Below are 13,247 nucleotides of genomic sequence, written 5' to 3'. Positions count from 1 at the left end.
TTTTAAAGATAAATTTAAGTTATTTTGTTAAACTTTTAAAAATTTAAAGATTAAAGAAGTAAAATACAAACATTGGGCCTAATTCAGCGACCAAGAAACCCTTGAAATTCACTTGAAATCTTGAAATTTCAGTACAAAATTCAAAGATTTCAAGGGTTTCTTGGTCGCTGAATTAGGCCCATTATATACAAAAACATAAAAATTAGTCCATATTAGGGAACAAACGAGAGTGATCTGCAAAATGAATAAATAACCCGGGCTTTATCATCTCTGACTGATTACAAAGGCAACCCATTAATTTTTAAAATGACTCAACTAAAAGAATTTATTGGCGAATATAAAAAAAATAAAAAAAAGTACAAAAATATAATTCAACGAGAGGAACTGAAAAATAAAATCATAAATCTTTAATTTTCATGATTAAACTATTTTTTAGCGGTTCCCATAATTTTTGATTGTTTAATAGGTAAAAGTTGTTATCATTTTAAGGGTTTTAAGTCTCTAATTCTTGAATAATACGAACCGAATTTTTTTACATTCCAGTTTTAAACATCTTTTTAATGAATTTGTGGTAGCTCTGACGAAAGAGTCAAATAAGGTCCAATATTAGTAAGAAAACTAACTTTTTTTTATTTGCCTTTAATCTGCTTTAAACCTGGAAATCCTAGAATATCCTTTATAACCATTAAAGCTACATGCTCTAAAACTGCTGATATTTTTCTCATTTCTTTCTTGATGGCTGAAAAAGTTAGTTGAAATCAATTGAAAAAAAAAATCTTAAACAGTTCGAATCGTTGCTAAAATTGGAAAATCAATGATTTACTGCTCCAGAAATATTTTATTTTTCATTTAAAAAAAAAAAAAGATTTTTAACAGAATTAATACTTTATTCATATTTTAATAAATTACAAAAGTTAATATCTTTAAGAAAAAAAGGGAAAAAAAGCTACCTACTTAATTCTTATTTATTAAAAATCTATTCTTATTTTTATTATTCTTAGAAATTAAATTGAAATTGAATTCGAAAAAAACTTATTAGTAAAACTATAGAGCCGAAAGCTATGGAAAAATTGTGTCATTCTATCTAACTCAAGTTTTCTTAATTCTTTTTTATTTCTTTATTATTTTTGATTCTTTATTTAATTTCTCTTTCACCTCACTAAAAAAAGAAAGTCACCTGAACACCTGAACTGAGCCATTTTGTGAATTTTATAGATTTTATTGCTCAACTTTTTGATACATTGCGTGCGTATCGTTTTTATCTTTCTCTCTCTGTCTATTTAATCCTTGTTTAATTTACATTTTAGCAAAATATTATAAAGAGCTTTGACTTAATTTTCTTTTTTTTTTTTGTGTACAAACACCATAAAGCACTTTAAATTCTCAACGCAAACAATTTGTAAAAAAGAAGAAAACCTTCACCTTGCAGTTTTAAAGTATATAAACACGAAGAACAATATTTTCATTGTTCGAGGTCACAACCCATAAATGACCCAGAGAGAAAGACTCATCAATATTTTGGGTCTTTGGCAATTTATTGATGAATTATTTGGGGCGTTGATGGAATTTTTTGTTTGTTTCTCACTTTGCAGGCCAATGCGTCGTGCCATTGAACTGCTGATGCTCCTGAAGGCTCTCATGGCGCTCTTCATCCTCGTCTACATCCACATCACATTCTCCCAGACGCCAGCCACATGCCTGGAGCATGTGAAGAATGAATGGCCTCGCGATGGGATTCTGCGGGTGGAGATTATCAAGAATGCCCAACCGGCGGCGGCGGCGGCGGCGGCTGCAACAGTTCCACCACCGGATGACACTGAACTCACGCTGATGCGGAATAATCATCGCGAGGGGATGGTCAGCATTGATCCCTCAACAACGCTACCCCATGAGCAAGATCCCAATGGGGTGGTTGTTGAGGCGGCTGAGAAGGATCCCTTGCCGGACAATGAGAGTCACAATGCTGCCACGGAGTATGTGAAGGTGAGGAAGTTTAACTAAAGATTTGTTATTTTTTGATGAAACTTTCATAAAAATTGTATTTCTTTTGTAAAGGTTTACATTGAGACGCAGATGGTGATGATGGAGCGCACCAAATTCGACAGCCTCTTCTCGGACGTCTCCAAGACGCTCCTGGCGTCAACGGAGGAAGAAGAAGGAGCTGCCGAAGGTGAGCTGGAAGCCGCTCAGGAGGTCACCGAAGAGTCCATTGTGTACGCCAATCAAACGCTAAATGAATCAACCATTGAGGGTGCCGAAGAGAAGGAGGGCGAATTGCGATCGAGTGTTCCGGAAGTGGAGAAGCTCGTCAATGCTGTCTGGTTGGAGGATCAGTACATTGTGGAATACTCACTGGAGTATGGCTTCCTCAGGCTGTCCTCCACCACGCGACAGAGGCTGAAAATTCCCGTGTACACGGTGACGTTGGACCCGGATAAGGATAAATGCTTCGGCGATACATTCAGCCGATTCATCCTGAAAGAATTTCTGGGCTATGATGACCTCCTCATGGCTTCCGTGAAAGTCCTGGCGGAACAGGAAGACAACAAGGGGTACTTAAGGTGAGTTTTTATTGCCATTTCTGTTCATTTTTTTAATAAAACTTTGCAATTTTCGTTAAATTCCATTTTGACACAGTGGTGGTCGTAAAAATAGAAATTTGATACTACTGGTTTTTTGCAATTTTCTAGTGTTCATTGCGAATTTTTCGAAAGAAAATTATAGTAAAACATTGAATTTCCTTTGCGCTCTATTCAAATTTACTTTGCACTAAAGTTCTACCTTCGGATAGAAAGTAAAATGAAAAAGATTTGTGATTGTGCTTCCTATGCAAGGATAATTTTAATCATTTAAACAGCTTAAAAAATTGGCAATATTGCAATTTATTAATTCAACTGAAAAATACAACAAATTTCCATCAAAATTTTGAAATATTTGTGCCTTTTTTCATAATAAAAATAGAATTAATTTATTGAGTTTGCTATTTTGGGCTTCACAGAAATTGTACCTAATAAAAAAATCGCCATCCACTCAATTTTATTTTTAGTGCTGAATGGAGAGTTTTTTTTTTAATGGTGGGCATTAAATGCATCAAATACTTTTCCCACGCAATGACAGGAAATGTGTGGCAATGCAAATTCATCGAAATTACTATGCATTTAAGTCAGGGCCTTGAGGGATCTTCAGTGTGCTGCTGAAGAAGTTGAAAAAAAAAAAGAATTCAGGGTCAGAGGTTTGCAAAGTATTATTTTCAATCGAATAAAGTTTTTTTTTAAACCAGCAAATGAGTCGATTGAGCAGCCGCTGAAAGGAAAAGTGAAGCGCGCCATTTGGAACTTTCTACCTTTTTTTTCTTGGCATCTTTTCACGCTCCAATGGGTTTTCTTGCAGGAATGTCGTGACTGGGGAGCACTATCGATTCGTGTCGATGTGGTGGATGGCCAGAGGCTCCTACCCGGCTGCCTTCTTCATAATGCTCCTCTTCGTGAGTTCAATTCATGTCCAATGGCTATAGGGCATCACTAATTAATCTTTTCTCCACCTCCCCACAGACTGTCTCCATTTCAATGCTACTGAGGTATTCTCACCACCAAATCTTCGTCTTTATAGGTGAGTAGTATTATATTTAGCAATTGTGTGTGCGTCTTGGGGACACATGATGTCTACTTGTGGCTTAATTCGCATCCAATAATAATTTGCCATCACTTTGTCCCCACAAGATGCCATCAATAAACACAAGTTTCTCCCCATGTTGCCAATTGCGTGATCTCCGGAACTGATTGGTTTATTCTCTAGATGAAAGATTTTTGATAAAATTGCGTAATATTGCGTTAAAATTCAGCAATCGCCAAAGAAACTAGGATCAGCTGAAAAAGCCAACAAATTTTTGATTAAAAATTCAACAAAAAATACGTCAGCATGTTTTTGGTCTTTTTAATGATGTGAAACATTCACGCAAATGTTTCATTTCGGTTTTTTTATAGGATTTTAGAGAATTTAAGAAACATTTTACCAGAATCATAGAAAATCATTTTCTTATGAATTTCTGCAATGTAATCTAAATAAATAAGTTTGAAATATGTTTCAACCACACTTTGTTAAAGCTCATTGATGAAGCATCTATGAAACATTTAGAAAGACAAAAAATACAACAAAAATATGAAATTTCTTACAGATATGATCTATTAAAAAAAAACAGATTCTGAACATCGTGTAAATTCCAGTTTTATACAACAACAAAAAAGATTAAAATAGCCCCAATCTCTCTTAATATTGTAGATGATTGCAAAAGATTCAGAGATTCAGAAAGCCGACAAATATTTAGCCTAAAAATTCAAAAAATGACGTCACTGTTGGTTTTTGTCTCTTTAAAGATATGAAACATTCTTGCAGATGTTTCATTGGTGTTTTCTGAGAAGGAATTAATGAAATATGTTTCCAGAAAATCTGAAAATCCTTTTCTTAAAAATTTCTGCATCTTATAGTCTAATCCTTTCGCGTCCTTTGGGTCATACGTTGACCTAAATGTAAAACATTTTATTCAGATTTATAAAAAGATATTTAATTAGTAATAATTTGAGAATCCAAAGAAAAAATATTTAAAATAATTTTAAATCTAGACAATGCACCAATTTGTTCTCCAATTGACCTCAAATTGCCTTTCTGGCGCGAGACAATTTGTCTCCAATGAAGATGGCTTAAATTTCGTTCAATGGACTCAATGCAATGCAAGGCAATACATAAATTCCATATAGAACCCCCGAGGTGAGGAATTAATATACAAAGATTATCATTCCTCTACTGTAATGTGTGTGTGTGTGGTGGCAATCAATTTCTCCCTGTGTGACCTTTTCTAATATTAAAATACACTGACCTCTGTCTCTTACTATTCAACGAACCTTCGTCTTCAAACTATATTGGTAAGATACCTCTTTGGGGGTTGATATTTAATACGGCACTCCTTCTACCGAGAGGACAAACTAAATATTGAGGCAATTTAGTAATGTATCTATTTAGATGAATGATTGGCTCTCTTGGTATTCTGGAGCTCTCTTAAATTTTTTTTAAATTAAAATTTTGCAATTAATTTGTGCAAAAGAGCGTGGATAAATTGTCATAAAATATTGAATCTTTTACGTGATGTTTTTTAATATTAATCCTGGGCGAGGTAATTTGTTCTTATTTAAAATATATTACTGAATTTATGCAATAATAACATGTTAAGGACCAATTTATTGATCGGAAGCTAATTTTTGCGTAATAATTATAACAAGTAGGGCAAACAGGTATTAAGTACGATAGAAAAAATACCTGGAAGGCCTTTAATAATATTTTACAATTTAATACTTTTTTTTTACAAATTATTATTCATTTTAATTCTTCTAAAAATCACATCTAAAAAGTTCTAAAATACTGTAATAAAATAAGTAGGAATTAATCAGTTTTCTTTTGCATTTTTTTTTTACCTTTTTTAGTAATATTTTGAGTATGATGATTGAGAGAATTTTTCTCCAGCACAGTGTTGTGAACAGAATATTGATTTGCATTCAATAAGAGGCTTTACCAAATTGAGCAGAAAAAAATTAATTCAGCTTTTTCATTTAATGATTTTTACTTTGGACTTTTTAGGGGGTTCCTTCTGTGTATGTGTGTGTGTCAGAAGAGTAGAGAAGAGAAATTAATCGTGGCTCAAAGTGACTTTGTTTAGGGTTCTGGGGACAGGAGAAAAATGTCCTAATTATTTGCTTATTAAATTTAAGGGTTGAATAGAGAGAAATAATGAAAGACCCCACAGCATATTGGCGGCGTCAATAAACGATGGCTGCTGTTTTGAGGGGGAGGGTTAGGTTGTAATTTTCTCACTCATTGCTAAAGTCTCCGGGGAATCTTCTTGGAGGTGACACACACAGTATGAAAAAAAATTGCGCAAAATTACCCATTGACTTGCTGCTTGAGATTCAACACAATGATGTAGAAAAAAAAATGTAGCAAAAACATGGGAAGGGGTGATGATGATGGGAATCATGAGGGCAGAAATGATGGCAAAATATTGATAGACAGGTGAATGTAATGTGCGCGAATTATTAATTTAAAACGACTCCTTCCCCCCTTTCATTTGCAGTGGATCTTCTGCAAATGCTGGAGTTTAATGTTTCCGTGAGATTCCCAGCAGCTCCACTCCTGACGGTGATCCTGGCGCTAGTTGGTAAGTCTGTTTGTGAATATTCTCTTGCATTTTCCCTATTAACTCACCAAATGAGGCTTCATCCTCGCATTTTGCACACACACAAAAGCCATTTGATACCCATAGTATGAATCCTTATCTCTTGCCAAGACGTGCGCGATTTCTTCTCAAGAGATTCGTCGATGTATGCAAAAGGAAAAAATTGTCAACGATTTTTTTTTCTTTCTCTCTCTCCTTTTCTGTGTGACATTTTCCACCACTTTTCCCCCCACACTCCATCCATTTCAAATTATTATTTCAGGCTATAGAACGGTGCAAAATATTCCTTGATATTTTCGTCACTTTGCCACGATTGGGCTCATTTTTTTTGTGAGGGTTGGGCGCGCATGAGAGTAAGAGAGAAAAAAGCGCGTCCAATGTACTTCTTCCTTTTGTGAAATATTTGCAATTTGATATTTGAGCATTTTTATTGAAAAACATGTATTTTGACAGGTTTCTGCATTGCTGCTTTTTTCCATCCCTCGCGCGCAAACATGTATTGAAGGTGGAAAAAAAAGTTTGGACTTTACACAAAAATATACATAGTATATGTGCAAAAATTGCCCTTATAACTATATATTTATTGCTACAAACTCACCTTTGTGTGTTCAACATAGATTTTCATCATCATGATGTTTTTGCAGAGTTGATTCTCATTGTTTTGAAATTAATGATAAATTGTTTTTAAGCGGGGTTTTAATGACCGGAATTAAATGATTTATAGACTGAAAATTTAAGATAATTTGCAAGAACTTATCGGAAATAAAATTGATTAACAAAAATTGGATAAATAATCGTTTTTGAAAGCTCTTGCTGTTTTTCCAAAAACGTTTAAAAAACTCAAATCAATTTTTAATTCAATTCAATTCAATTAAAAAAAACGAAATTAGAAATCAAATCTTTATAATCACTAAAAATTGAAAACGATTTCAAAGAGTCTTCGCTATCTCTGTTATTAGATAGAGACTCAGAAATTAAAGCTCTGATAACTGAATTAGAAGGCTTTAGATTTGATAGAAAATCTTCGTTCTGATAAATTTTGTGAGGATTTTTTAAATGAATTGAAACTTAAATGTCAAGAGCTTTAACGAAAAAAAAATGTTTGTCCTAATTGTTGTAAATTAATTTATTTTCTCACATTTCTTTCTCTAGCAAATTTTAAGGGTGAAAATCTTAAAATATCCTCAACATAAACGCATAAAAGAAACATTAAAAAAATTGCAGAAAATCTGTAATCTTTATTACAAACAACTCTACGTTTCAGCACATACTACTGAAAACGAATGAATTCCAATATACAGTGAACCCAATGAGGGTGAATTTTTAAGGGTGGATGGATGGTAGTGTGTATGCCAGATGGGTGGGTTAAATTTTATGTGCACTATTTTTTTTTATTACAACCCCCGTCTATACCTCATACTTCGTCGCAAACAACTCAATAAATTGAGTAAAAGTATATTAAAACTCGGATAGGGTTCGGGTGACATTTCAAATGAGCTTTAGAATGCGGGGGAGGGAAGATCTTACCTGCCAAACAGGACGACACAGTAATTATACGAGCCATGAGACTTGAAAATAGGCAAAAAATACTTCAAGAAGAGAAGAAGAAAAAAAGACGAGGATGAAAAGATGGAAAAGCCATTGGGATTGTCATCGAAATGAAATTGATATGAAAATAAGATTAAAAAAATTATCTTCAGCGGTGTGGTAAGAAAATCTTTTTCATCTCGCCGCTACTGACAAATTTTTCTTATCATTTTCTGATTTTTTTTGATCTTGTCTCAAGATGAAAAAAATAAGCCACAAAAGTATTGGGAAGCGCGAGAAAGTTTTCTGTGAAATATACATTAAAAAAAACCCTTAGTTTTCTTCACCTTTTCCATTTGCCGCACGTATTTTTGTGGTAAAAATGAGAAAAACAAAATATATACACAAGAGAAAAATATGCGAGAAAATATTTTTCCTATTTCCACCAAGGGAACGGAGAGAGTGAGAAAAATGGTGGGAAAGTTGTGAGGAATTTGCAAAAGTTTCTAATCGAGTTTGTCGGTGTCTTCCTGTAAATCTTTGACTGTACTTTCCTCCCACATATTGATATGAAAAGGAATAGAAGGAAGTCGCTGAGGAGGAGATGTTTTACTTTTTTTTTATTTAAAAGTAAAATTAATCATATTTTTAACACAAAAAATAAATAAATTATTAAGAAAAAGTAATTTTTTTCTCAGACAAATAAACCCTAAAAAAGAAAAAGCATTAAAGTAAACTTAAAAGGTGATTAAAAGTTAGCTAAAACTATAACTAAAAATGTAGCTAAACAAAGACATCACTTTGCTCTTACATAAATACAAGAAGACAATTATCATACATACATAAGTTCATAAAGTCCTGATAGATAGGTACAAAGAGCAATGATATACCAACAATTTTCTTCTCCTTATTTGTCATTCTGTCGTGAATTTAATTATTTTTAATTAAAATATTAAATAGTTTTAAAAAAAAATTAAATTAGACAACTAATTAAGTCACTTAGGCAATATATTGTAGGCTTTAGGGGTAAATAATATAGCATTTTGAAGCTTCAGTTTATCAGTAGGGGAGAGCGGGGCTAATAAAGTCACTTAAGGGTTTGGAAAAAGCTTAAAATTTCATGAAATAGTTGAAATTGTATTATTTTATGATAATCTAAAAAAAATCTGTTTCTAAAAGATTCCTCAAGATTTTTCGAATTTTCAATTTTTGTTAAAATAAAAAATTATAAAAGATTTATCAGATCCTTTTCCTGAAAAAAATTTTTTTTCGTGTCTCTTATTAAAGTCCAAAAAAAAATATGGAAAATCCATTCCAAATAGATTCTTTTAGGAAAATTTGGTGCATCTCTGGCACCTTTTGCATCCCCATGAAATTTTTCATTCTTTCTTCATTGAAGCAAGTGCATTGTATTGGAGCAGGAATAACAGGTGCGGGTGGGTGGGGGACCGAAGGTGAGCGTCTTCGCGAGAAAAGGTCATGAGACATATATGGGTGAAAATGAGTGAATACGAGTGAGGAGAGAGAATTGACTAAGTGGCAGCTCAACGGTTGGAAAATGAAGAAGGAAAATATGACAGAGCACGTTAATGACGAAGCTTTCCAGAGACAAATATTATGTTACCTCTTTGCTCTCTCACTTGCTCCTTTAACATTCTCATATATACCCTACCTCTACCCCATAATAGTATCCCAAGCCTTATTTATTTTGTCACTTAATACAATCTCTTGGTGTTATATCTTTGGAAATGGTGATATGGGAGAAGATGGTGTCTTTTGGGGGTGGTTGTTCTGACACGCGAGATTCTTCGGGGCCATATCCTTTTGAACATCACGAACAACCAAAGGGAGTTGTAGTATATATTAAATGGAATGGGAGATGGGGTTGGGGATGGGGGGTGCGTGGGGACACCAAATGGATTCTCAAGACACATTTTTCTCTCAAGAGCTTTTTGTTCCATATATACACAACACAATCACGGTCCGTGTTGTGAAAATGAGATCACAAGATTCATTTTTCTGCTTATGAATCAATGACGCGAGGAGGGTGTAGTGATAAACAAGGACGACAGAGGAATTAGTGAGGGTTGAAGGTGAAGGGTGTGATTTTGATACTCACTGCTACAGCATTGTGCCACCATCTATCTATATAATAAAGAAAGGTCTGTTTGTTGGTAATCGTCGTTCCGACTTTTCTATACAAATCCACACCGTTTGTCCGATCGCGATGAAATTTGGTACAGAGGCCCCATATAACAGGCCGTTTCAGATGGCCGTATTCATTTTCCTCCCAAAGCCCCCCTTCAGGTAGCCCCCATAGAGATTTCATGCAGTTTTTGCAAATTTTTGAATTTGGCGCCTGAAATGTTGTATGAAAATGATTTCTTGTCTTTGCAAATTTTTCTTAGGGATTGATAGGTGTGCCCAATCATACTTATAAATCATCATCATTTCTCTCTAAAACTTGCGCGAAGCGCAAAACCCCCCGCGAAGCGGGGCGAGGAAAATTGGAGCGAAGCGACAATTTACCTCGTCCTTCTATAATTACAACCCCCTTCGCCTCATGCCACACCCCTACCCATCAACCCCGTTGAAATCACAGCAACAAACACGGCAGTTAATTGAATTTTTCCCCACAAAATTATAAATAAAACTTCACTGTGTATAGTGAATTTATTATTATTAACGATATACCTTTCGCCACTATCAATTAGGCAACACAATAGAATTGTCAATGTGACACCGTGATACATGATGTATTATGGAATTAATTGAATTATGATTCAATACGGTGTACCTATTCATTTTACGACTAATTTAATTTTAATAAACCAAAAATAATTAAATTTTCTTTTTAAATTTTTCTCTTTATGAGGTTTCTGTGGCACTATTATTATGTAGAATTTTCCAAAAAGCTCTGCCTCCATTTACCTAGAACCACATTATACAAACTCTCTAAATTCTCAATTAAATTCAAGTTATGTGTAAAAGTTGGTTAAAGTATTTTGCTTTTTTTTATACAAGAGGTGGACTTTATAGATTTTTTTTCTTAAATGATACTTAATAAATTCCATTTTCCACGAGTTTTTCCTTGGAGCTTTCAAAGTTCTTTTTCATCGCCATTCACGAAAAAAAAGAGGAGCAGGACCTTTATTGCTCGTGTATAAAACACTTTCCTTTATAACTATTTTCCCATTTAAATAACTCATTTCCCGTCTCACTGGCAGCCAGTTTGATGGTGGAAAAGTCACTACACTATGTCAAAGAAAATTCATGAGACACTCACTCAATTAAAGTTTCTGATTGCCTTAAATATGAAAGTTATCTTCGTAAAATAAAGCCATATATACACATATTTTATCCGCACATTTCCAATATTCTCTCTGAAGAAGGTGGGAAAAAAGGTATCATAGTTTAGCAATTTAAAGTTCATCTTTTCCGCCGTTTTTTCTTTAACCACAGCATATTGAGAATATTAAGTTGGCATCATTTTTGTATATAAGAATTTTATTTGTCTACAAAGGTGTGAAAAAAATAGAAGGAATATTAGAAAAGTATCTCGTTTCCATAGAAAAAGCAATTGATTAGTCATTTGAGAAAGATTCATGGAAAAGAAAATCGTTGTGAAAATTGCATGAAAAAAAATCAGAATTATAATTTCATTGACTAAATTAGTAGAATCAGAAGCTTGAAAGCATGTCAAAAACACAGCAAGAGACGGAGAGACTAAGAAAAAATATATCCATATAGCATCTTTTCATCAGCACCGCACCTATTTTCCATGAAAGAGAGAAAAAAAACATCAAGAGGGCAAGAAGAAGAAGAAGAGAAAATTCGATAGAAATTAATCTTAATTTTGATATCTCTCGACAGATAGGAAAATTTTCTTTTGCTCAGAGAGAAGAAAAATTGCTTGAAAAACAAGTCGTTGCCAATTATGTCTAAGATTTGATGAAGTGGAATTAAAATATACCACCGTGTATACCTTCATGCTGTGAGACAATGTGTAATATGAAAAGATTTTTGTGAAAGAAATTCTTCTCTCAAGGTGTATTTTCATGGAAAAATTCTATGGGAAAATAGCCCGCGCTACCTCCTCGTTAAGTTCTCTGATCCTTTTTTTCTCATCTCTCCTTGTTTTAAGGATTTCAATCCAAAAAGGGAATTATGTTGAGTATTTTATGTATACTACAGTGCACAATTTCCAATTAGGCTGTTTTTTGGGGGGAAAGTGTTTTAATTTAAATTAATAGAATCAGAATGGAAAAACAAATAATTGTAAGTCGATATGGTTGTAAAAGCCAAATATAAATATTGGGGAAATAAGTCAAATAAAGGTTAATAATTTTTGCAATTAGTTTTTCTCGTTATTTAATTTATTTAATGTGAAAAAAAAACATCATCATCAATAAATATTAATTGAAATGGTGTTGAAATTTGAGTTTATTTGACATATTTTTATTATTATTGCTCAAAAACAGATTTTTAAAAATGTTCATTATTTTTAATTACCTGGAAAAATTGAGGGCTGAAAATGAGTTTAAGGTTAAAATTCCCAATAAAAAAAATTTAAGTATAATTATAATTTGTTGATCAATAAAATTGAATGGTTTTTGGATAGTTTTTATTACGGGAATTATTAAAATAGTTGAAATCTGACCTTGTTTCCTCTTTGTTCTCAATGGGAATATAGACAGTTTTTTTGAGAAATATATTCATGTAATAAAATGAGTTTTTTCTCTTAAATTACTTTGTTTTACAAAGCTCTATTGGGTTTAGGGTTAAGCCAGTCTCCTTTGCTAATAATGTATTATTGTAATGATTATGTGTGTATTGGGCGTTTAGAATAACGTGGATTATCGTATTATATTCTGGCTGTCTTGTACTTAACATGCACACAACATACTTGTATGTTGGGGGGACTTTAACAGAAACTTACAAATTGTAATAATAGAGGGTTCCTCTGACAGTAATTGTCCCGATGCAATTGATCAATTTATATTCCTTTAACATATTCAACCTAATCAATAGTAGGTACACTCAAATACATATCCTAGATTTATCCATCACAGCACACAATTTCACCTCATCAAATGTGAGTACAGACAGGGCTTCAATATTATCTGCATATGAGTAACATGGTAGAGACAATTGGACGAAATGAATAGCTTGATTAATTATTAAATATCGAATATTCCATTAATTTATTCCAATTCGATTATGTTATGCATAACATATCGTCCGCATGGACTGCATGTGACCCAATGCATTTAGATTAAATATCGCCACATTGTTGATCATCGGGATGCAACTAAAAGGCAACCTTCCCAACATCGAAGGGGGGGGGCATCCCATAAAAGCTTAATTTTGTATCATCTCCCACTTAAGTAAATGTGAATTGATTGTCAAGTGTGATTCACTAATGGGGTGTGATTTTCTCCGTACTACGTGATTGACTCCCTTTTCATTATCAAAACACATCAATTCAATGTAAATA

General features: G+C 33.3%; 1 protein-coding gene across 2 annotated transcripts in view; it reads left to right on the top strand.

Annotated features, from left to right (window-relative positions):
* LOC129787493 (uncharacterized) overlaps positions 1–13,247 on the top strand; it is a 39,700-nt gene that overhangs the window by 1,029 nt on the left and 25,424 nt on the right. For both annotated transcript variants that reach the window (XM_055823109.1, XM_055823108.1), the window contains exons 3-7: positions 1,593–1,983; positions 2,056–2,561; positions 3,391–3,484; positions 3,552–3,609; positions 6,122–6,205. In XM_055823109.1, the coding sequence (XP_055679084.1) occupies positions 1,593–1,983; positions 2,056–2,561; positions 3,391–3,484; positions 3,552–3,609; positions 6,122–6,205 (1,133 nt within the window). The remainder of the gene's footprint in view (positions 1–1,592; positions 1,984–2,055; positions 2,562–3,390; positions 3,485–3,551; positions 3,610–6,121; positions 6,206–13,247) is intronic.

The sequence above is a fragment of the Lutzomyia longipalpis genome, chromosome 1, assembly GCF_024334085.1.
Source record: "Lutzomyia longipalpis isolate SR_M1_2022 chromosome 1, ASM2433408v1".
NCBI lineage: Eukaryota > Metazoa > Arthropoda > Insecta > Diptera > Psychodidae > Lutzomyia > Lutzomyia longipalpis.
Note: the sequence above shows the minus strand (reverse complement) of the source record. Positions and strands in the feature narration are given on the sequence as shown.